The sequence below is a fragment of the Oncorhynchus clarkii genome, chromosome 32, assembly GCF_045791955.1.
Source record: "Oncorhynchus clarkii lewisi isolate Uvic-CL-2024 chromosome 32, UVic_Ocla_1.0, whole genome shotgun sequence".
Classification (NCBI taxonomy): domain Eukaryota; kingdom Metazoa; phylum Chordata; class Actinopteri; order Salmoniformes; family Salmonidae; genus Oncorhynchus; species Oncorhynchus clarkii.
Window position 1 is genome coordinate 37868434 of NC_092178.1, and position 26355 is coordinate 37894788.

A 26355-nucleotide genomic window follows, 5' to 3' on the forward strand; every position below is an offset into this window, starting at 1 on the left:
TTCAATTGTCAGATACCTTCAAATTCAATGGTGTCATTCAGTATTTGAGTCTACTCCTAAACCTACCTCAAATTTCACATTTGGAACGAGATTTTGTCAGCTTTTTGCTCAAAGAATAAATAAAGATTCAAAATGAAATTGTCAAATAGCGAAAGACTGGATGACAGAGAGCACAAATGATGTTTGAATGACTGAATAAAAAAGGATTATAACCCTTTATTTTCCAGGATATGCCACCCTCTTATGATCTGGTAAAGGTTCTAAAGGTATACAAATAAAATAAAAATGAACACAATAGTTGTACATTTTGTACAACGATGCAGAAATTTCTACCTTGCAATCATTTACATTGGACTCTACAGGAAGACCAGAACAACTGAGAATTCAAATACATTCCCCTTCCCTGAAGGCACTGGATCAGTTGCAACTCACCTCCACTCAAACACCATGAGGCCCAATTATTCAGTAATTTCTTATTACAGACTGGGAACCTCCAAAGGATAAAAATGATTCACAAATTATGAAAGTAATGTCTGTGCTGCTGCTGTACGTTTTTGTCTTTTGCTGCTGTAGCAATGACCCTTCAAGCCCTGCTGTTGTTCCATAGAGAAATGCTAAGAGCAAATGCCTTCGGTTTCATTTATATTATTATTTGTGTTTATCTTTTGTCCTTTTATTCCAACTTACCCAGGTGGTGAAGCGAGAGCGGCATCGCTTGAGTGAGGAAAGAACTCACCCTGAACGGTGTTCCTTACAAAAGGCCCGGGTGAGCTAGTTGAGTACTGTCTCTCCTCACCTACAACTGCTGCTAAAATCAAAGGGGGGGGACTTCCAGCCACAGTCATGCCATGCTCCTTGTTATTGTTGTTACTAATATACTACCGTGAGTGATGTAGGCCTACATTTCAATTGATTATTTTTGTCAGTGTCAACCACATCAGTCCTTGCATCCTCAAACTAGGGTAATGAAGCTTCTAAATAATTGCGTTGTTGTAAGTCTAGAAGACAAATGATTTGACAAATGATTTGAAGTTATTAGCCCCCTTACTTAGGATGTAGCCTAGTCATCCTGATTGACCAAGAAGTGGTAAGTCACAGTATTAAAGCCAATTGGCCACATTTACTCAGAAGTAGATTAGTTTGTTAATCTACGGAATGAAATGGACAAAAGTAGACAGTTCAACTCGAGGCTTTTCTATAAAGGAGATCGGCCTAAGCCCCCAACACCTGTCACTTGGACAATTCCCTATATGGTGCGCTACTTTCAAACAGCCGCTATGGCCATGGTCAAACGCAGTGCACTACATGAGGAATAGGGTGCCATTTGGGACACACTTAGCTACACCCTGTTGTGATAATCGCTTCAGCTGTCACTGTCGCATTCTTTAATCTCTAGAGGCAGCTTTCTTTAACGGAAGCAAGGGGGACTAGAATTCCTTTTATTTTCTCTAACCAAGCATATTTTTATTGGGCAATTCTAAACTGACATTGGCTTTCTGTATGATGAGTACCTTTTACTACTGTGGTAATTGATAACTACACTGATCCCAATGCCTTTGAAGATTACAATTTAGTCAACTGCTGGGCAAGCGACAACAAAAGACAGTGCCTGGAAATTGGTCTTTACATTTTAAATCCACAGGAGGGCAGTGTCTATTTGTTTTACTGATGTGCCTTATATTGCACCAGCGATATTTTATTCATGTTGTACACAATTTAGCTTTGTATTAATGTCTAATTTTAAAGGATTATATTTAATAAGAGTAGTTGTGTTTTATATGTTGCTTCTGTCACCAGACTGTAGGGGAGCTTCCCTCAAGCTAGCCCTCACCCTGCCCTTCCTGTGGACCAGTTAGGTTGGGCTCATTCGAGATGGAGTGGACTTATGGGTAAGGTCTTGTTCTTTTTCTATTTTATTCTGTATTATACATCTATCATTGGAAATTGGAGCCCTTCATTTATATTAGTGTAAGAGGTATTGATTGGTATCCATTGAACATGCTCTGAGATGTGATGTCATAATTGTTATTCACTGACATTTGCATAGAATATTCCAATAGGATTCCATTGATAACCTAGCGTTCCGATTTGTTTTCAAGACTCTATTGAGTTGTTGCCAAACCTATGCTATGTTTCACAGGAATGTCTGATATTTGATATGGCTTTCTCTATGTGGCCCTTTTCCAGCCCTCCTAAGGAGACCTCTGTTATTTTCTCCAAACTCCCAGCCTGGGCAACAGTGGGCATTGACATCTCCCCTGACGAACTCCTGGCATATTTCCGAGCCCAGGCTGATGAGAGAACTCCAAGGCTACTCTACTACATCGATCTCCTGTCCCCATACCTCTCACCCCTGCTGCTAGTCTTTGTCATAGCTGCTGCTGGCTACCATGCTTATAGAAAAATATGTAAATGGAAGGTAAAAATTATATTTTCTAAAATATGAAATCTTACATTTGTATAAATATTTATTTGTATTGACACTATTTAATCTGTGGATTTCTTCTGGTCATTAATGTTTTGTGTCGACATCCCTATCCAGGAGTGGTCTGAGGCAGATGCCTTGTCTAAGCAGCTATATCAAGGCCTGGAACTTAAGGAGAGCCTGGCAGCAAGGGTGAGGGAGGCCAGTCAGCGCCTGGAGGCCCTGGAGGAGGTCAAGCGAGCTGTCCGTGGCAGAAGGGGCAGGCACTGTCACTGCTGTGGCTGCTCCACCAGATAACATGAAGACAGACTGCTGGACACCAGCCAGAGACAATAAAATATGAGGGGAAAGTTGGGCTGTGTGTGTGTCCCCCATTTTTCATTAACTGAAATAAAAGATCTCATTTTCCATATGCTCAAAAAGCTTATTTCTCACAAATGTTGTGCCCAAATGTGTTTGCATCCCTGTTAGTGATTTCTCCTTTGCCAAGATAATCCATCTGACCGGTGTGGCATATCAAGAAGCTGATTAAATTGGATGATTATTACACAGGAGCACCTTGTGCTGGGTTGTGTAATTGGTATGCTGACTGCGGAATGTCCACCAGAGCTGTTGCCAGAGAATGTAATGTTAATTTCGCTACCATAGGTCACCTCCAATGTTGTCTCAGAGAATTTGTCAGTACGTCCATCTGGCCTCAACCGCAGACCATGTGTAACCATGCTAGCCCAGGACCTCCACATCTGGCTTCTTCACCTGCGTAATTGTCTGAGATCAGCCACCCGGACAAGTGATGAAACTGAGTATTTCTGTTTGTAATAAATCCCTTTAGTGGGTGGAAAACGTATTCTGATTAGCTTGGCCTGGCTCCCAATTGGGTGGGCCTAGGTCCTCCCAGGCCAACCCGTGGCTGCTCACATCAGTCATGTGAAATCCATTCAAAAGGGCTTTTTACAGGGCCTCCCGCGTGGAGCGGCGGTCTAAGGCACTGCAGCGCTTGAGGTGACACTACAGACCCGGGGGGGGGGGGGGGTAGGCCATTATTGTAAATAAGAATTTAAGTGATTTGCCTAGTTAAATCAAATTTGCCTTGACAGCTTGGCACACTCTTAGGATTCTCTCAACCAGCTTCGTGAGGTAGTCACCTGGAATGCATTTCAATTAACAGGTGTGCCTTGTTAAAAGTTCATTTGTGGAATTTCTTTACTTAATGCGTTTGAGCCAATCAGTTGTGACAAGGTAGGTTTGGTATACAGAACATAGCCCTATTTGGTAAAAGACCAAGTCCATATTATAGCAAGAACAGTTCAAATAAGCAAAGAGAAACAACAGTCCATTACTTTAAGACATGATGGTCAGTCAATACAGAAAATTTCAAGAACTTTGAAAGTTTCTTCAAGTGCAGTTGCTAAAACTATCAATCCCTATGATGAATCTTGCTCTCATGAGGACCACCGACACAGGAAAGGAAGACCCAGCGTTACCTCTGCTGCAGAGGATATGTTCATTAGAGTTACCAGCCTCAGAAATTGGCAATTAACTGCACCTAAGATTGCAGCCCAAATAAATTCTTCACAGAGTTCAAGTAGCACACATCTCAACATCAACTATTCAGAGGAGACTGCATGAATCAGGCCTTCATGGTCGATTTGCTGCAAAGAAACCACTACTAAAGGACACCGATAAGAAGAAGAGACTTGCTTGGGCCAAGAAACATGACCAATGGACATTAGACCGGTGGAAATCTGTCCTTTGGTTTAATGGGTCCAAATTTGAGATTTTTGGTTCCAACCACCGTGTCTTTGTGAGACAGATGATCCCCGCATGTGTGGTTCCCACCGTGAAGCATGGAGGAGAGGAGGTGCTTTGCTGGTGACACTGTTGGTGATTTATTTAGAATTCAAGGCAATCTTAACCAGCGTGGCTACGGCAGCATTCTGCAGTGATATGCCATCCCATCTGGTTTGCGCTTAGTGGGACTATCATTTGTTTTTCAACAGAACAATGACCCAAAACACACCTCCAGGCTGTGTAAGGGCTATTTGACCAAGAAGGCGAGTGATGGAGTAATGCATCAGATGACCTGGCCTCCACAATCACCCGAACTCAACCCAATTGAGATTGTTTGTGATGAGTTCGACCTCAGAGTGAAGGAAAAGCAACCAACAAGTGCTCAGCATATGTGGGAACTCCTTCAAGACTTTTGGAAAAGCATTCCAGGTGACTACCTCATGAAGCTGGTTGAGAGAATGCCAAGAATGTGCAAAGCTGTCATCGAGGCAAAGGGTGGTTACTTTGAAGAATCTAAATATAAAATATATTTTGATTTGTTTAACACTGTTTTTGGTTATTACATGATTCCATGTGTGTTATTTCATAGTTTTGATGTCTTCACTATCATTCTACAATGTAGAAAATAGTAAAAATAAAGAAAAACCCTTGAATTAGTAGATGTTCTTAAACTTTTGATAAACCTTTTTTTTAATTGTTTATATACAGTTTCGTTGAAGTAAATTGACTTATTCTTTGGGATTTCAAGACTGGTGTGATGTATGTGTACGGTGATGATTTAGCTTGGCAAAAAGCAACAGTGCCTATTTCTATTGAACATGTAGTCTTTTATGACATATTTCACAGTTGTCTAGCACTATTACATCACAATAGGGGTTGAGGTTGTGGAATTTCAAATTCTCAAGTCTGCATATACCGATTTTGGTTTCTCATGAGCATGCGCCTCGTCAATTGACCGGAGAAGAAAAAGAGGACACTATCTATCAGAGATGGCGTGCATGAATCTCTGTGGGATCCCCTCGTGGTCACAAGTTGGAATGGAGTTCCCTCAAGTGGGCATTCGGGACACATCTGTCCATGGCGCTTGCAGTGATGCCATGTTCTGGGCACTTCATGAGTGGCCCAATGTCACCTTTGCTCTAATTGTGATCTTGCTGATCATCCTCTTCATCAGCCTTAGAATCATCAAGAGGAATCAAAACCAGGTGACTGACCAATACGTTTCATCATAGATGTGTCTGGGGTTTCTAAGATATTTATCCATACAGTATCATTAGTAGACAGTACACGTGATCTTAATTCCTATTTTGGAGACAAATGTATATAACTTGCAACAATGATTGAGATAGTATTGGTAATGTTAATTTCAACCGCTGCCGCCTCAGCTGCAGTACACTGCGGACATGCAGTCGATGTTTCATCAAGGATTCAGGCTACAGGAGGTAATCAAGCAGAAGTTGACAGCTCTGGACACACGCCTTACCACCCTAGAAGACTTTCTCTATGGACTCTGGAGACCGTCGCGTGGAGGACGCTTCACCGACTCGGAATCTGATGAGAGCTCACTTCCCAGGAACACGCACAGATACTCTGAATTGTCCGACTGAAAACTGCTTTTTCTGTTCATCGGCCGTGCAGGATCATTGGTGGAAATGTTGTGGTATATTTTTGAACACCCGAATAATTTTTTGAGCAAAATAATAAATATTTTAACCTGTTTTCAAGTTTTTTATCAACATTTTTAAAACATTTTAAAGTGTTATAGTGTAAGCTTTTACATCAGCTATCTATGTTGAACGCAATTTATTGAATTGTTTGGAAAATGTTTCAAAGGACAATCTGAAACAATACATATTTGCAATATGTTTTATATATTTCATTGACATTTATTGAAAGTCCCTATTTTTTTATTTGTATAAATGTATTTGAGCGCAAAAACTCCAAAACTGCATTGACAGTCATGTGATAGTGGATATTGTGACGTCAGATGAATGAAGTCTTAGCCAAGATGGCGGCTGCTGGAGGAGAGCCCTCTACCCAGAGTGGTCCGGATGATTTGTTCAATCATTTCTACACAGAGGTAAGATACATTTAGGAAATACATCTTACTCAGTGTGTTGATATGTAACCTAACATTATGAATTTGACAAATACCGATAATTCGTCCCATGGACCTGCATTTATGAGGCCTACAAACATCTGCTAGCTAAAAAGCTAGAGGGGCTAAAGTTAGCTAACGTTAACTGGGCTAGCTAGCTCGCATAACACGGTGTGTGTACGTGCTAGCTAGCTAAGCTAAGCTACCAAGTGCTAACGCTAACCGGGTAGTGTTGTTGATTCGCCAGTACACTTCTCTGTGATCATGACACGCATATAGTTTGTTACGCGGCTATTCTATCAGTGTAGAGGAATTTTGTTTCCCATTTAAACGGTGGTGAAATGGTTGAGTATTTGATCTGTTTTGTGCTCTTGCTAGCCAGCACAGCAGATTCGACCCTCTTTACAGCTAGCTGCACTAGGTTGGACAGGCTTCCTGTGTAGATTAAGATATATGACTCGGAAAATATATCCCAATCCAGGGATGAGAAATACGTTGTATAGTACTCCGAATTGTCCCATTATGCCAACTGTTACACCAAGAAGATTGAAAGACTACTCGTCTTTAGAAATCATTCAATCTTTACGGTGTAACGGTTAGGGTAATGGGACAATTTTAGGAGTAAAACACATTTCTCATCCCTGGATGGAGTTTCATTTTCTGAGCCATATCTCACACCAGCTCTGGGGTGTCTTAATCTAGACAGGAAGCCTGTCTGACCCTAGTGCAGCTGTAAGCAAGCGGGTTGGATCTCTGGCATGAATGTAAACATGCTCAGTTCCATCTATCCAACCTTCCCCAAGTGGACTCATGAGTCATGACAGATAATGCTATGCCAGCTGGCCAGTGAAAGGGACCAAGATGATGTAAATATCTATTTGCTTGCTAATATGACCATGACTGTACTTCTGTGACCCTAACTAATATGGCATGTCTCTGTTCAACAGGTAAAGCAGATAGAGAAAAGAGACTCTGTGCTAACCTCAAAGCAGCAAATAGACAGGCTGCTCAGACCTGGGTCATCCTACTTCAATTTAAACCCGTTTGAGGTAAGTGGCTAGTTCCTGTCACATGCAGCTGTAGTTGATCTATTATTATTGTGACAAGGTTTTTGTTTATAACTGCATTGAAGTGTCCTTAGTACAACACCAGCAACCCCATTAAGAGGTTCAAGCTTCTTGCCATAATGGCTTAGGTGTTGTGCTGACAGGTGCTTCGTAGCAGGTTTCAACCCATTTGAGATACTTGTTGAAGGTGCTGCATTAGTGTCAGAAGTTAAATGATAACTTTGTGTGACTGTTGTATTTGGGCGAGATGGTAAAGTGCAAGAGTGTGTTTCTCAAAGGAAAGGGAGTAGTGTACCATTTTTATTTAACTAGGCAAGTCAGTTAAAAACAACTTCTTATTTACAATGATGGCCTACCAAAAGGCCTCCTGTGGGGACAGGAGCTGGGATTATATATATAATATAATATATATATATATGTATATATATATATATATAATATATATATATATATATATAATATATATATATATATATATATATATATATATATATATATATATATATATATATATATATATATATATATATATATATATATATATATATATATATATATATATATATATATATATATATATATATATATATATATATATATATATATATATATATATATATATATATATATATATATATATATATATATAAATATATATATATATATATATATATATATATATATATATATATATATATATATATATATATATATATATATAATATAGGACTAAAGGCACATCATGACAATAGAGACCTAAAACAACAACAGAGCATGACAGCAACACATGACAACACAGCATAGTAGCAACACCACACCTTATTAAAATCTTTTTTGCCTAACACTTATTTTTCTTAACTGCGTTGTTGGTTAAGGGCTTGTAAGTAAGCAATTCACTGTAAGGTGTTGTATTCTGCGCATGTGACAAATAAAATTTGATTTGATGTGTGTGCTTTGGGGACCTTTTAACGGAATGTGACTGGCAGGATGGGTGTTAAATGTGGAGGAGCAGGGCTGCGGTAGGTATCACAGATTTATTTTTTTTAAAGGATCAACCAGTGGGTCTTGCAACATCCTTTGTACAACACCGGCAACTTTGTCTAGCTGTTTGAATCGCTTGAGGTAAATACAGATCTGTGTTGCTTAAGCTATGCAATGTAAACTTTGCTTCCAGTGAAATGCCTAATTTGAATTTCAGGTGTTACAAATTGATCCAGAGGCAACAGATGAGGAGTTGAAGAAGAGGTTCAGAGCGGTAGGTATACTACATATCTGACAGTGGGTACCGGAGGGTCCGGTCTTAGACCTACCGGTTCCAACACAGCTTCCAGGTCATAACACAGTTGAACAGCTAACCCTAGCTTTCCACCTGCACATACTGTACCTGCTAGTCACCCACACCCTATTAAAATACTATTTGCACTGACTCTTGACACACCCATTCACACTTTCATACATATACACTTTCACTCACTACCATCATTGCTGTTATTTAATTGTACTGCTCACTTTATCTACAGTAAATAACTGTCACATTGAAAGTACATTCCATAGTAAATACTGTACATTCTATAGTTTTATATTTCCCACCATATCTTTATAGCTGATATTCTTAATAGTGAAACAGCCACATCCATTTGCAATATTACAACAACAAAGTTACTGCAAACAACGAACACTGTTTTTTTTACCCTCTGTCATCATTGCATGCATGAAGAAAGTAGAGCCCGACTGATATAGGTTTTTGAAATCCGATACCAATTTTAGGGAGGCAAAGGTCACCGATTATTTATATGTACAGTTGAAGTCGTACGTTTACATACACTTAGGTTGGAGTCATTCAAACTCGTTTTTCAACCACTCCACACATTTCATGTTAACAAAAATTATAGTTTTGGCAAGTCGGTTAGGACGTCTAATTTTTTTTATCAATTGTTTACAGACAGATTATTTCACTTATAATTCACTGTATCACAATTCCAGTGGGTCATAAGTTTACATACACTAAGTTGACTGTGCCTTTAAACAGCTTGGAAAATTCCAGAAAATTATGGCATGGCTTTAGAAGCTTCTGATAGGCTAATTGACATCATTTGACTCAATTGGAGGTGTACCTGTGGATGTATTTCAAGGCCTACCTTCAAACTCAGCGCCTCTTTGCTTGACATCATGGGGAAATCAAAAGAAATCAGCCAAGACCACAAGTCTGGTTAATCCTTGGGAGCAATTTCCAAATGCCTGAAGGTACCACGTTCATCTGCACACACAATAGTATGCAAGTATAAACACAACGCAGCCGTCATACCGCTCAGGAAGGAGACGCGTAATTTTCAAAGACACAAGTAGGCATATGTGATTACACTGGCAAAATTGTGAAGAAGAGGAATAATACAATAGGTGTGGGGAATAAAAGTACTGTTCTTACTGACAAGAACAGTAATTACCCTATATTTTAGCCTATTGTTAAGAATTGTTCCACTGATCAGACTAAAAGTAAATCAATAATAAGATATCCTGAAGACAAGATGATGTAAATCTTGCTCTACACCCTAACCCAATTATTTTTCTATTTATTGACGCCCCTCTAGAATAAGACGTACACTTTTTGGTTCACGATCTGTTTGACAAAATTATTTTCATAGTTACAAATCAGGTCACCCTACCAAACTTCCCTGCTAAAACATACCGTAGGTCTGCCTGCTGGCTTTCCGTTGTCACATCCCGAAAACGGCAATCACCGAACGAGGGGACTAGTGTGAATTTTTAAATCTACTTGAGTACAGTGAGGCAAAAAAGTATTTAGTCAGCCACCAATTGTGCAAGTTCTCCCACTTCAAAAGATGAGAGGCCTGTAATTTTCACCATAGGTACTCTTCAACTATGACAGACAAAATGAGGAGGGAAAATCCAGAAAAACACATTGTAGGATTTTTAATGAATTTATTTGCAAATTATGGTGGAAAATAAACTTTTGTTATTGACCAAATACTTATTTTCCACCATAATTTGCAAATAAATGCATTAAAAATCCTACAATGTGATTTTCTGGATTTTTTTTCTTCTAATTTTGTCTGTCATAGTTGAAGTGTACCTATGATGAAAATTACAGGCCTCTCATCTTTTTAAGTGGGAGAACACTGTATATGCTGTCAAAAGGGCTGAATTCTGCAATAGAGACTGGAGTAACATCGACCTAATTTGGTTGATAACAAACAGTGCCTTCACTACTCTTTTTTTGTTGTTTTTTTTGTTTTTTTTTGTGAGTTTTATAAGCAGAACTTTCTCAGGAGGGATTTTGTCCCACTCCTCTGCAGATCGTCTCCAAGTCATTAAGGTTTCGAGGCTGACGTTTGGCAACTCGAACCTTCAGCTCCCTCCACAGATTTTCTATGGGATTAAGGTCTGGAGACTGGCTAGGCCTCACATCTCCCTCCTGAGATGTGTGCAAACCTGGTGGCCAACTACAAGAAACGTCTGACCTCTGTGATTTCCAACAAGGGTTTTGCCACCAAGTACTAAGTCATGTTTTGCAGAGGGGTCAAATACTTATTTCCCTTATTAAAATGCAAATCAATTTATAACATTTCTGACATGCGTTTTTCTGGATTTTTGTTGTTGTTATTCTGTCTCTCTCACTGTTCAAATAAACCTACCATTAAAATTATAGACTGATAATTTCTTTGTCAGTGGGAAAACGTACAAAATCAGCAGGGGATCAAATACTTTTTTCCCTCACTGGAAGTGATGAGGACAGGGCTACTTGCTTGGTATAGAGCACTTTTGATGATTTACTTATTTAAAAAAGGCTAATAACCTACTGTTCCTAGGCCGTCACTGCCCAGTTAAATAAAAATCAATAAGGCCTATTCTTCTCACCTCGTGTTTTAGGGCAGAATTATGTTCAACAAGCAATACACAGAGCACCCCCTAGGGAAAAAACAGACTGCAAATTAGCAGACGTATTTGTTATTTCAATGTATATAATACCGCCGCTTTATCTGTGGAATAAAGACCAATGCAACTATTTTTGTGAAGGGCTATTGGCCAATAAAATTGATTTATCGGTCAGACTCTACATAGAAGAGCACTACGTATTGCGATTTTCTTTACTATTCTGCTCGCACTCCTCAGCTCTGCAACAATAACAAAGGTGTTGGGGCGGCAGTGGCGCTGTTTCCGCACACTGCAGATTCCATCTTTAATGTTCTACAGCCTTATTTGTATTGCACCACTTATTGCCTTATGTTATTATTTTGAGTTCATGTTTCACTGCACTGTTGAGAGAGAGAGCTCGCAACTAAAGCATTTCATTGCACCGTTTACCAGTAGTGTAACGTACTTTAGTTAAAATACTTTAAAGTACTACTTCACTAGTTTTTTGGGGGTACCTGTACTTTGCTATTTATATTTTTGACAACTTTTACTTGGGGCGAGCATTGGGCCAGTAACCGAAAGGTTGCTGGATCGAATCCACGAGTTGACAATGTAAAAATCTGTCCTTCTGCCCCTGAACAAGGTAGTTAACCCACTGTTCCCTGGTAGGCCGTCATTCTAAATAAGAATTTGTTCTTAACTGACTTGGTTAGTTAAATAAAGGTTCAATTAAGTTTATTTTAAAAATATATATACTTTTACTTCACTACATTCCTAAAGAAAATATTGTTATTTTTACTCCATACATTTTCCCTGTCACCAGAAAGTACTCGTTACATTTTGAATGCATAGCAGATCAGGAAAATTGTGAAATTCACTCACGTATCAAGAGAACACCTGGTCATCCCTACTGCCTATGTTCTGGCGGACTCACTAAACACAAGTGCATCTTTTGTAACTAATGTCTGAGTGTTGGAATGTGACCCTAGCTATACATACATTTTAAAAACAAGAACATTCTGCTTTCTGGTTTGCATAATATAAGAATTTGAAATGATTTATACTTAGTATATTTGATCAAATAAATGTACTTTTGGTACTTAGGTATATTTAAAATCCAATGCTTTTAGACTTTTTACTCAAGTAGTATTTTACTGGGTGACTTTTACTCGAGTAACTTTCTATCTATACTTTTACTCAAGTATGACAATTTGGGTACTTTTCCCACCACTGCCATTTACACCCCAATGTGTCCTGTGTATTTAACAAATACACTTTGATTTGATATTGTTGATTCTCACACTAATGAATGCCAACTAATTTCTCCTCCCATTTCAGTTGTCCATCTTGGTCCATCCAGACAAGAACCAGGATGATCCAGACAGAGCACAACTAGCCTTTGAAGGTAGAAATATAATTGCCGTCAACAGTATGTCTACATCAGTTAGACGAATACATTCAAAGAGTTCTTAACAACCCCAATCCCACTGTATTTCTAGCTGTGGACAAGGCATACAAAAACCTGCTAGACCCAGAACAGAAGAAGAGGGCAGTTGATGTGATCCAAGCAGGAAGGGAATATGTTGAGCATAATGTGAGTAACTAACCACCTGTCCCTCTGGGTACAGTAGCTTCCCAAATGGAACCCTATTCCCTATATTGTACACTACTTTTGACCATGACCTATAGGGTTCTGGTCAAAAGTAATGCACTATAAAGGGAATAGGGTGCCATTTGGGACATAGATTCACTGTACAATTGTATTAATACTAGTGATGCCACGATTACAGTTGAGTTAATGTATTGCCACAGCATATGACACTTCAACTGTATCTTTTTTTTAAAAATTGCAACAGATGAAAGAGAAGAAGAAACAGCTGAAGAAGGATGGGAAGCCTCAATTCTTGGAAGAGGATGACCCAGAAATGGTATTGACAAGTGGTTAAATATAACTTGTAACAGATTGTAACAGGCTGTTTTTGAGACTAGGCTTATTGTTATTTTACTAAGGAAACCACTATTTTCTTGATCGTCAGTTCAGGCAGGCGGTGTACAAGCAGACTATGAAGCTGTTTGCAGAGCTTGAAATCAAGAGGAAGGAGCGGGAAGCCAAGGACATGCATGAAAGGTAATGGGTCCATTTCAGTCAACTTGCCATAGATTTTCAAGCCGGTTTTAAATCCAAACTTTAGCGTCGTCTTGGTAAGCGGCTCCAGTGTATATCTGGCCTTGTGTTTTATGTTATTGTCCTGCTGAAAGGTGAATTTGTCTCCTAGTGTCTGTTGGAAAGCAGACTGAACCAGATTTTCCTCTATGATTTTGCCTGTGCTTTTGTCTATTCTGGTTATTTTTTATCCTAAAAACAACTCCCTAGTCATTGCCGATGACAAGCATACATGCAGCCGCCACCATGCTTCAAAATGTGAAGTGGTACTCAGTGGTTTTGGATTTGCCCTAGACATAACACTTTGTATTCAGAACGTAAAGTCATTATTTTTGCAGTTTTACTTTAGTGCCTTGTTGCAAACAGGATGCTTCCTTCTTTTCACTTAGTATTGTGGAGTAACTGTTGTTGAACCATCCACAGTTTTCGCCTATCACAGCCATTAAACTCTAACAGTTTTAAAGTCACCATTGGCCTCATGGTGAAATCCCTGATTGGTTTTCTTCCTCTACGGCAACTGAGTTCAGAAGGACGCCTGTATCTTTGTAGTGACTGGGTGTATTGATTCACCACCCAAAGTGTAATAACTTCACCGTGCTCAAAGGGATATTCAATGTCTACTTGTATTTTACCCATCTACGAATGGGTGCCCTTTGCAAGGCATTGGAAAACATTCCTGGTCTTTGTGGTTGAATCTGTGTTTGAAATTCGCTGCTCGACCGAGGGACCATACAATTATCTGTATGTGTGGTGTAGTCATTTACATTTTATGTTAAACACTTATTGCACACAGTGAGTCCATGCAATTTATGTGACTTGTAAAGCACATGTATACTCCTGAACTTTATTTAGGCTTGCCATAACAAAGGGGTTGAATACTTATTGACTCAACATGTTTCCGCTTTACCATTTTTTTATTAATAAAAAAATCGATAAACATAATTCCACTCACATTATGGGGTATTGTGTGTAGGCCAGTGACACAAAAACGTAATCTAATTCATTTTAAATTCAAGTTGTGTAACAACAAAATGTGGAAAAATTCAAGGAGTGTGAATACTTTCTGAAGGCTGTATATTGTCCATGAAATACAGAACAGCACAGAAGACTCACAGCGTGTGCAGTTGCATGCACACAATAATGTGATTGTTGTAGATAGTCAGATTTAATATAATAGCTCATTTAAGAATGTTTACATGCTTTGCAAGAAGAACGATTTATTTCCTTTATAATCCTATTTACGTGGACCCATCTGAAACCAAATCGTTGATGAAAATAAACAATCTACCGCAGTGAACACATCTTTGGGACGCATATTTGTTCCGAACACACTTCACTGGCACTGAAGAGGGAGGCTCGCTCGGCTGGCGCTAGCATATGGCAGATCAAGTACATCGCTGGAAGACCGTTTTGAAGGTGTTTAAATGTCCTAATAATTTGAAAGATTGATCAGAAAACCAGGTTTTATCGGTGTGTGCTTTAAACTTATGCAGAGTAAGGAGTTTTCATGACTATTGCATAATCTGCCCACTGCCATAATCAATTCAATATTGAATTATTAGTGTGCATGTAAACCTATTCAATGTTGGGTCTCCCGAGTGGCGCAGCGATCTAAGGCATCGATCCCGAGTGGGGCAGTGGTTTAAAGCGTCACTATAGACCTAGGTTCGATCCCAGGTTCTATCACAACCGGCCGTGCGTCGTCCAGGTTAAGGGAGGGTTTGGCCGGGGGGGCGGGGCTTTTCTTGCCTCATCGTGCTCTAGCGACTCCTTGTGGCGGGCCGGGCTTCTGCAGGCTGACGACTGTCGTCAGTTGAACAATGTTTCCTCCAACACATTGGTGTGGCTGGATTCTGGGTTAAGCAGCCGGGTGTTTATAAGTGCGGTTTGGCAGGTCATGTTTAGGAGGCTTGACCTTCGCCTCCCGATCCCATTGGGGAGTTGCAGCGATGATATGATTTAAATTGGGGAGGAAAACAATAATGTATAATGACAAAGAGAAAAGCTTTTTTAGAAATGTTTGCACATTTATTTAAAAAAATAAACATGCCTTATTTACATTAGTATTCAGACCCTTTGCTATGAGACATGAAATTGAGCTCGGGTGCATCCTGTTGATTTGGAGTCCACCTGTGGTAAGTTCAATTGATTGAACATGATTTGGAAAGGCACACACCTGTCTATATAAGGTCCCACAGTTGACATTGAGAGCAAAAACCAAGCCATGAGGTGGAAGGAATTGTTCGTAGAGCTCCGAGACAGGATTGTGTCGAGGCACAGATCTGGGGGGAAAAAAACTTTCTGCAGCATTGAAGGTCCCCAAGAAAACAGGCCTCCATCATTCTTAAATGGAATCATTTTGGAACCACCAAGACTCTTCCTGAAGCTGGCCACCGGCCAAACTGAGCAATCGGGGGGAGAAAGGCCTTGGTCAGGGAGGTCACCAGGAGCCCTGACAGCACTCCAGAGTTCCTCTGTAGAGACGGGAGACCCTTCCAGAAGGACAACCATCTCTGCAGCACTCCACCAATCAGGCCTTTTTGGTAGAGTGGCCAGACGGAAGCCATTCCTCAATAAAAGGCACAACCCGCTTGGAGTTCGCCAAAAGGCACCTAAAGGACTCTCAGACCAGGAGAAACAGGATTCTCTGGTCTGATGAAACCAAGATTGAACTCTGGCCTGAATGGCAAGCGTCACATCTGAAGGAAACCTGGTACCATCCCTACGGTGAAGCGTGGTGGTGGCAGCATCATGCTGTGGGGATGTTTTTCAGCAGCAGGGACTGGGAGACTAGTCAAGATTGAGGGAAAGATGAACGGAGCAAAGTAAAGAGAGATCCTTGATGAAAACCTGCTCCAGAGCTCTTAGGAATAGATTATTTATTTTTTTATAAGGCTGTAACGTAACAAAGTGGAAAAAGTCAAGGGGTCTGAATACTTTCCGAATGCACTGTACATGGCCCTTAATTAATGTCTTTGTGCTTGTCTTTTTGTGCCCTTAAGGAGGGAATATAATGGAATTCAATGTTTCATGTTTTCCTTTTCAGGAAAAGGGCAAGAGAGGAAGAGATTGAGACGGCAGAGAAAGCTAAGCGAGAGAGGGAATGGCAGAAAAACTTTGAGGTATGTTGAAAAAAGGTTGTAAATACATTTCAGTCATTTTTTGGGGGGTGGTAATGTTTTGAGCAGAACTTTGATCATCACCCAAAATACCCTGGGATGAGGAGAGACTGAGTACATACTGTTGAATAACTAGCTCTTCAGTTGTTTTAACTGATTCAGGGGTATGATGTTGCCACGAGCAGCAGGGTGAAGCAGGTTTCAGAAGTCGTCCCCGATATTGCTGTTTACTTAGTGCATCGCTGACTCTACCTTATATTTTCACAAGGAAACAAGGGATGGGCGAGTGGACAGTTGGAGGAGTTTCCAGGCAGGCAAGAGCAAGGCTAAAAAAGAGAAGAAACCCCGGTCCTTCCTGAAGCCTCCTAAAGTCAAGATGGAGCAGAGAGAGTGACGTCTGTTGAGATGTGAGGGTTAAGGATACTACCCAAAGGCTACATCCCGATTCTTCACCCTTTTCCAGAAGTGTATACTGGCACACTCCACGTGATGTTTTAAAAGCATATGAGTGGTGTGTAAGCGTTGGCTGGAGGGAGTTTCCACCATTGTAAAAATTCCACCATAGCAAGCGTACACTTCGGGAGAAGGTTGGTGAAATCGAGACTCAGCCCAACATTCTTACTTACACTTGACAGTGCATCCAGCCTCCTGAGAAATGTAGTTTTGTGCTCGTTTATTTTTTATTTTTTATGTACATAATTGTGATCTGCAACCTCCATGGGACCATCACACTTACTGGCCTCAAAGTAGACAAGATGACAGGCAATCTTCCATTTCTGTATCCACCTTAGTTTGACTGGACTTTTTGTGCTGTGTTTTCTTTTTTTTTCTCTTTTTTTTAACCTTTAAATAAAAGCTTGTTTGTAACAAGCCAATTTTGTGGTCTACCAAGTATTGACTCCGAAACGAGGCAATCTAGTTGAGGGTAGAATAATGAAATCCTTAGCTAGCGACTGCCTTGTATTTGTGTTCGTCAATAGGTACAAGATGCTATAACATGTTATTAAGGAATTTTCCCTTTACTGTGAAACACAAAGAGAATATCCAGCCACTCTTGGAGGACAATGGGAGTAGTTTACTCCTCTATTCAGGTGCAGTGGTTGTAAAGTGAGGAAGAGAGTATCCCCATATCTCAAAGTATCCTGCCATCCAGATTATTTTTTTCCTTTATTTAACTAGGCAAGTCAGTTAAGAACAAATTCTGATTTTTATTGACAGCTTAGGAACAGTGGGTTAACTGCCTTGTTCAGGGGCAGAACAACAGATTTTTACCTTGTCAGCTCGGGGATTCGATCTTGCAACCTTTCGGTTACTAGTCCAACACTCTAACCACTGGGCTGCCCCGGTGATTTGCTCATCACAATTTCAAACCCACAGTGAGTTGGGATTCCACTACACAGGAGCGTCCCAATTGGCACCCAATCCATATATAATGCACTACTTTTGACCAGAGCCATATGGGTCCCAGGGAAAATAAGTGCACTAAATAGCGAATGGGGTGTCATTTGGGACAGAGACAAAAAATCCACTCCTATTCCCATGATGATACCCCCTCTGACTTTGTTTTCTCCAATACATTAAAATATGTTACCCCAATTGACCATTGGTCGTGATCATATACCTATCATCTAACCCCTAGTAGTGTTCTTTAATTAGCAGTAGCATTGTGAATCCATATCAAATGTTTAATTGCAGCAGTGTTTCACTCAATCTACAGTACCATGGAAATTCGAAGCCTAGTTTGTGAGAGCTGTTTTTCTGTCCGTTGAACTGTAATCGTTATACTATAACAATAAAAATGTCCAAGATATTCTTAGGAGATAGTCAGGTCGTCTGTGAGTGTGATCAAAGCAAAGGCATTTGTCAGTTTGTTCTTGCCTGTAAGTGAAGCATGATGAGCCCAAGTTTTTAGTCTTGTTCAACATTTTGTATTTTAATAATCATTAATTGAAAATACATTCAATTACTCATTTGTCAAAGACAACTAGACTAAATTGTGACAGAGCAAAAAATTATACAAATGTATATTTACTAAAAGTGCATAAGTTGTAAATCAATTCAATGACAACTATCAAGTGTGCACATATAGGATACAACATGAGGATATTAAACTCATGGCAATACATATAGAAATGACTACCAAAGTGTTCTCTTCGGCTACAGAGGCATAAAGAAAAGATAAAGCATTGAAATGCATCTTCACATTCCAGATTCTCTGGACACCCACAATGTCGGAGTCCCCACACCCCTAAAATATAATGTCTACTGTGTTAGCCAGCCAGCCACTCACAAAGTATAGACTAACGGTTGTTGTCCGTGGTGCTTAAATTGGGACATGTCTATGCTTCTTTCTGCATGCCTATCGAGTCGATGTTAGGCTTTCTGTGGTCTAGAAGAAAAAGAAACGCACACCGATTAAGTCGAGGTGCTGGGTGCCAGGGCATGTATAGTTTTGCTTTAGCTTATGGATAAATGTTTATTGGTAGGCCTATTTGGTCATAATGTTCTCATTTTAAACATTTCTCAAAAGCTATAGCTTTGTAGCAAAGCTGCCATTTTGTGACTGCTGGCCGGTTGTTCAGTAATTGAAAGTTGGAAATTCAAACATTGCAGATTGTGAAACAAATGTTCGATGCAACAGCATACTAGTCAGCTACCAATAATGTTTTAGAATTTACAACTTTCCTGTATAGGCTAGGTGAACCTGCATCACGAGCCGTGCTTGAACTGTAGTGCTGAGCGATTAACCAAAATTCCAGTTATTTTTGTTTTTTAAACAACTAATTGACCAATGTCGGTTAAATCATTTGAATTCCATTTCGTTCAGGTTTTTTTCTGTGAGCTCAATGCGCACATAGCTCAGTTTCTCTACAGACAAATCCGATCCAGCCTGAACTGTGTGATGTCGTTTCCAACAGGCCAATATTCTACATAGTTTAGGGCTAATTCATTGCGCATCTACTTGTCCGATCTGTTTCTTTTACGCCTGCTACTGAAGAGAGAATGCCGATGGTGAGATCATATGTTGCTTCACAAGGTATCTCTACCTGAAAATACACGATCTAAGTGGTTAATAGTTGGTATATTCAGCAGTCATAAAAGTATGCCTTATGTATTTGAAGAACTACAAAATGGTGATTTTGTCAGACAGCAGAGGCAGCAGCTCTTTAGCGACGAGATGACTTGGAAGGAAATGAAGTCATCAAATGTAATCTACACAGTTGAAATATTGTTAATAAATTATTATGTGATAAGCAGTAATGGGCACTATCATCATTGGACTTTTAATAATTGTTTTATTCTGTGTTGTTACAGCATTCAACCCACATAATACAAGGTGCATTTAATGTTTTTAAACAATTATCGAAAATGAAATTGAAAACCATGATTTAAAAAAATAATCAAACAGACTTCAAAAAGCACTAATCACTCCCAACTTTCCAGCTTTGCTCAAACCCCACAATCAAACCCCAAACCCAAGCACTCCTCAGGTCTCTTGGCCAGCTCCCACGCAGCCCAATCCAAGCTTTTCTCTGGCACCCCAATGTTAGAACCAGCTTCCCACTGAAGCTAGGACTTCAGAGTCCCTGGCCCATCTTCCGAAAAAGCTGAACCCCCCTCCCAAAAAAATAAATAAACACAACCAGCACGTGCACTTTTTGTGGCCTGTAGGTCCGGGTTGCGGGCCTGACTGTTTTCTATAACGAGTATTGCCTATCCAGACAGTATTTCCTGAGACATTGTGCATTAGGCCCAATGCCAATATTTCAATTGCGCTGCACACAATTTAAAAGTAGTCCTGATTAATGCATGCCAATACAAACCATAGATAAGGGTCTGTTGATATTGCAACTCCACAACTCTAACACCGGTTTACCAGTAGGAACGAAATATCGAACCCTTTTTTTGTTCAAACCCTCAAGAAATGTTGTCCGTTAAAGATGATTGAATCGGCCAGAATCCAGGCGACGTGCTCTATCCATTGTTCTATCTGTGGTAGTATTAGTGCCCCAGCTGCTGTTGGTGGCTCATCATCACCAGTAGCCTACAACTGGCGAGCACTAGCAGCAGCACAGCTGGATTCAGAGTCTGATTCTTCCCAGCCCTTGCTCTCCCAGAGTCACAAAGATATCAGCATGTGGACCTGCTGCGTGAGTGTGTAAGTGATGATGCTGCATTGTGGCATGAGGGGCTGTCTAACTGAGGTGTGATCTTGTCAAAAAGGGCCCAAAACAGATCAGAGATATTGTATTCCCTCAAAGTGGGGACACAGTCCCTCAAATTTAGTAGCGACAACTACGAAAAATGACACGGACAATACTTGTGTATTAAAGTAGAGCTGATGCTGCTTTTTGTTTTTGTTGTTGCAATTTTGTAGATTTTTTTGTTGAGTAATTTGAGTAGTGAGGGTTTTCGTTAGTGGAATAAAAAAAAATCGGCACCAATTTAAAACCACATGAGCGTTGTAGGGCCAACTGAGCATTTGCAAAATATGGAGAGTTGGCGCCACCTTGCGGAAAGATTCAAAACAGGCACAACCATTGACGTAAATCAACCACACTGGTGGCGAGGTGGATCGCATTCTGACAAAGCCCCTGCAAAGAAGTTCTGGCCTGGTTCAAAGGCATTTGGGCTGGGGTTCAAGGCCTCATTTCATCTCCTGAAGTTGTTTTTTAAGCTTCATATATTGGCTCTTACACGTACGTACTTGCGTGTATATATAGATCAATAACTCAGTTCAGTCAAAGTGGAGGGATGGGGGACTTCCAGCTAGATGGGGAGGCACTCACTAGCATTTCCATGATGATCCAGAACCATTAGCCAGTGAAATTGGGACTCAACTCAGACCTGGGCCGCACAGTTAATTTGCTCTCACAACCTGGTATAAAAAGTTGAAAATACTTCTTACTGTTCATTTAAAAAAATCTTATTGATCTGATCTCTCCCCTTCTCTATTTTCTCCCTGCAGGATGATGTCATGATGTTTGTGGTCCTCCCTGATGAGGTCACTGCCAACATGACCCTGGTGGATGAGAGCCTGATGGCCGAGTTTGTCCAGGACCGTTCAGTTTCTGCATTCCAAGAGTTCAGCTACTCCACTGACCTGCTGCCTCCGCTTACTGACCAGGGTGAGTACTCATTCATCCTACCTCATCCCCGTCTGAATTGTCTCCCTCATTTCTTCTCAACCCTTAGGACCAACAAAACTCAAAACTTTAGGAGTAAAGTAAAATAACTATTAATTTGTTTTAAATGTGTAAGGATGTGTACGTTCTTGTGGACTATGTTGTGTCTTCTACAGTCTGATGGCAGGAGTGCACCTATCTCTGTATTTTACGTTTGAGTCATTTAACAGACCCTCTTATCCAGAGCCACTAACAGGAGCAATTAGGGTTAAGTGCCTTACTCAAGGGCAAAACCTTTTTCTTTTAACATGTCACCTAGTCAGTTCAGGGATTCAAACAAGCAACCTTTTGGTTACTGGCCCAACACTCTTAACTGCTAGGCTACTTCCCACCCTCTCTCTGTATCTCTCTCTCTCTCTGTCTTAACTTTAGAGTAAAGTAACGATAATTTTAAAAAACATGAGGGAAGATGTGTAAGGTGAATATCAGAAGTGGATGAAATAATCTCAGTTTCTAACCTGTCAAGTACCTTCTGCCCTCCCTCTCTCCAGGTCTATCTTGATAGGTTGCAGGACACAAAAGCTCAGCAGCCTCAATCGCACACACACACACAAACCAGCACTTAAGAGGATCCTAAGAGGAGACCTTACAATAAATATCATATGTAGAAATATTCATCTAATAAATCAAAGGAATTTAAAAATAATAATAGCAATAGTCTGTCTCGTATCTATTTTCCTTCCTCCTTGTCTTCCATGTGGTGATGCAAATAGCTTTACTAGTGAAGGGAATTTCAAATATTTTCAGTCTGCGTTTTCAATATCCTTCTCTGGTTCAGACTGGTCTCTGCATGGGGCCTCCAAATCACTAAGTCCGCACCTGATGAGAGGCTCAACTAAAGATGTTGCAGAGCGGCTGTATTTGAAGCACTCACACCCTTCTGCCCAGTTTCCCTGATGTTGCTACGGCAATCAAGCTGTTTTTTTACCATCCATGTAACTGTTGCCTCTGCGGTAAGATCGTTTTTATAAACTAAAACTCATAAAGAACTACGTGAAAAGCGTTAGGCTCTCGGTCTGATATGCGCTTTTGAACACTTCTTCAGTAAGCTCCACTAATTGCACTGGTGCCGTCGTAGCATTGGGTGTGTCGTAGTGTAACAGTTGTTAAAGTACTATGTGAATTTCACCAGGTTCCTGTATTAATATGTCGTGTTGATTTGTTATTATGCATGCCTGCATCCTGGGAGAAGGGGAGTGTGTACTTACGTTTTGCCCTGCGTGCTCAAATCATTTTGACGCACTGAGAGAGGTAGGCACGCTTTTTTTGTCTTCAGGAAAGTTTGATTATTTTAAGTACAAAGTCATACACAGTGTTTTCATGAATAATGATGTATATTTAGAGGTTACTCATAAGTGGATGGTATTGTTAAGATGCACTTGTAATTGTACTTTTTAGGATGATATCAACATTCTGAATTCAACATGTGGTTAATAGCTAGCTAAGGAATTAGCAGGCTATTGTATGTGTGAACGATGGCTAGCTCCTCGAATGATCCCAGTCCCTCCTATTGTGCATCTGTTGTAGAAAGAGGCGACGATTCTCAGAACATATGTGCTCTACAAATGTTTTATTTCCTTTTGGATGCAGATGCAGGATGCAGAGAGTGAGTTCTACTTGATTAAAACTACCTGATATCCAAAGTCCACGTTTTATAGTCTCAATCAACCACACACAACGCAGAGTTACAGCGGTGCAGTATAGCACCGGTTACAGTAGCATTGACCACGGCATTTGTTCACGATATGTACTTATGTACTTTCAGATATGTACTTTCAGTCAGTTGAATTTGTAGAAGCTGATCATGTAATAACTTTTGCATTTGATCATGTAAACTGCCAATAATGTAACAGCTGCTTCTAATGTAATAACTTGCCAATCATGTAATAAATATGCTGAACGCATAACATAACGTTTTTGCACATGAAGTTTAACTATATAATTATTACATTATGCATCGACGTTTACATTTTATACCATGGCATTGTTGAGTACTGACTGGCTTTAAGGGCGTTCAAGAGCGTGCACTACTTAAGCGATAATGCCCTAGAAGCCAGTGTTTGGAGGATATAGTGGCATGGGTGTTGTTTGAGACGAAGTCACTATTTGACAGTGGGTTACCAACGTTCAAATAATTATTGATGAATGTATTCATACTTCCACGAGATTTTGTCCCGACACAAATCTAAGGTTGCTTGCTACCCAAGCATTCGTTCTATCGGTTCGGTTGCCAGAGACGCGACCCACTCGTTAAGTATTTTTGTTCTGCATCTATGGACGCGATCGCTCCAGTCATTCGTTCTAAAATGTTCCATTGCGATACTGGCTGGCAACGTTCCTAATCACTTGCTTACTAGCTAGCCAACCACAGCTAATTTACAGTCATGTCACACAGTCCCGCCAGAATAAAAGCAAAGTAGCTGCATTTGCGTTTGTTTGATCGGTTTTCCAGTGACATTTATATGGATAGATCCATAACAATGAGCTAATGATGCGCAATTTTGCCTGGCATAGAACATGTGCTCTCTCGTCAAGGACACTTGTTCAGAGGAGCTAGCCAACAACACAGCCAACACAATCACTCCAAACGGAAGCTGGAAAGACTGCAAACTAGCTACATTTAGATTAGTTTGACCTGTTTTCTATTGACATTTCTTTGTATATATATATCCATAAAAATGATGCCAGCTGATTCATGATTTCGACTGGCTGAGAAAAGCTGTCCATCTCATCCTGACATGTTCATTGCTATGGGACAGCTAGAGATCGAATTTCAATATTGCAAATGTTGGAGAGACAGACAGCTAGGTTTATACAAATCGCTGCTGTTGAAAACCAAATGCTAGTCGAAAAGAAAAATGGGAGTTAATGTCTACATGCTTTTTATAGTGGAGATCAAGTTTATAAATTGCCTGGCTGGGCTGATGAGACAGTGGATTGCGGAGATGGAACAGAGTAAATAAGCATTTCAACTTCATAGCTTTAGCTGGTGGTAACTTGTGGAAAAGACACCGGCTGGAATGTGGTTTTAACCAATCAGCATCCAGGATTACACCCACTCATTGTATATTGCCATGGTAGAATTCAATGGCTATAGTTAATTTTGACATGTTTTGTTTGAGATGCTTTTGAAAGCAAAAGTCGAATTGAAAACAGTATTGGTATTGTTGAACTCGATTTTCATAAAGGCAAACTAGGACTGATGGTTTGGTTAGCTAAACTAGCAAGTCTGTTTGTTTCCACAGCAACCAACTACTGTAGCTGTCTAGTAAACTTGATTGCTACTTCAGTGGATGTTGAACACATTTATCAGCAAATTAAAATTTCTAGTGGTTAAATTATAGCCATCGGTATAAAAGGGATAATCAACTCCGGGCTCCATGCGTTCTCTGGAAAATAGTGCTACACTGTGGAATGTCAGTTCCTCTCCGCTAGCGACACGTGTCGTGGAACACATCTTCCAAGGCATTCATTATTTCCATAGAACCCATTTGCTCTTTCGAACAGCCTCAATTCGTCAGGGCATAGACTCTACAACGTGTCAAAAGCGTTCCACAGGGATGCTGGCCCATGTTGACTCCAATGCTTCCCACAGTTGTATCAAGTTGACTGGATGTCCGTTCTTTGGGTGGAGGACCATTCTTGATACACACAGGAAACTGTTGAGTGTGAAAAACCCAGCACCGTAGCAGTTCTTGACACAAACCGGTGCACCTGGCATCAAACCCTGTTCAAAGGCACTTAAATGTCTTGCCCATTCACACTGAATGGCACACATACTGTACAAATCCATGTCTCAAATTCTTATTTCCAATGATGGCCTACCCGGCCTAACTAACCAGCCGCCCTGTGGGACTCCCAATCATGGCCGGTTGTGATACAGCCTGGAAACAAACCAAGGTCTGTAGTGACCCCTCTAGCACTGAGATGCAGTGCCTTAGACCACTGCGCCACTTGGGAGCCAAGAGCAGGTGTTAATGATTTCTGTACTCATTGTATAGATAAAGTTATCCCCTGATATTGACCCTTTTCTCACATTGACCCACTCTACACAGCTGCCTTCAGAACAATATTTAGTTACCAAGATGTCACTAACCTTTTTAGGACGTTCTCAGGACTTTCATTTTACTAGTCATTTGCATGATGGTCCCAAGGGAACGTCCCTGCTAACAAAAATGTGTCATTAGGATGTCCCCGGAACTTCACAAAATGGTTGCCTAAAGTAGTCATGGTCCCACATTTTTGTCTAGTACTTAGTTTGTTCCGGGGACATCACCTGACTCATTTCAGGGTTATATCTATTAAAAAAACATTGCATATTAGTTGAGATTTTAGTAGTAGCCCCCCCCTGAAAAAAAATATACATTTGTGTGCGCACATGCTCACTCACTCCCTCATTTACACAGGCAGATTCACTGACTGACTGGGGCTGTGGGTGTGTATTGATATTACTGCTAAAATCAGGTTTAGATCTAGGATTCAGAAATGTGGTTTGGTGTGTAGTCAGCTATTACTGAAGCACGAAAATAAAAAGAGTGAATATTACATTGTGAATAGTGTAACTTTAACCAATGTAATAATTATTACATTGTGCGCAAAAACCTTGTTATGCGTTCAGCATATTTATTACAT

General features: G+C 40.2%; 1 protein-coding gene across 1 annotated transcript; it reads left to right on the forward strand.

Annotated features, from left to right (window-relative positions):
- Positions 1-6203: 6203 nt before the first annotated feature.
- Positions 6204-18353, forward strand: LOC139392118 (dnaJ homolog subfamily C member 8-like). Its single transcript, XM_071139839.1, has 9 exons — positions 6204-6296; positions 7262-7363; positions 8580-8636; positions 12593-12659; positions 12754-12848; positions 13111-13182; positions 13291-13382; positions 16465-16540; positions 16806-18353. Exons 1-9 carry the CDS (start codon positions 6204-6206, stop codon positions 16929-16931), a joined length of 780 nt encoding a protein of 259 aa, XP_070995940.1. The 3' UTR covers positions 16932-18353.
- Positions 18354-26355: the final 8002 nt, after the last annotated feature.

What these genes read in the sequence shown, in the direction of transcription:
- LOC139392118 (XM_071139839.1), top strand. Translation starts at nt 6,204, where the DNA reads ATGAATGAAGTCTTAGCCAAGATGGCGGCTGCTGGAGGAGAGCCCTCT. An exon ending in TCAATTTAAACCCGTTTGAG is followed by an intron (nt 7,364 to 8,579) that starts GTAAGTGGCTAG and finishes TTTGAATTTCAG; the next exon opens with GTGTTACAAATTGATCCAGA. An exon ending in AATGGCAGAAAAACTTTGAG is followed by an intron (nt 16,541 to 16,805) that starts GTATGTTGAAAA and finishes TATTTTCACAAG; the next exon opens with GAAACAAGGGATGGGCGAGT.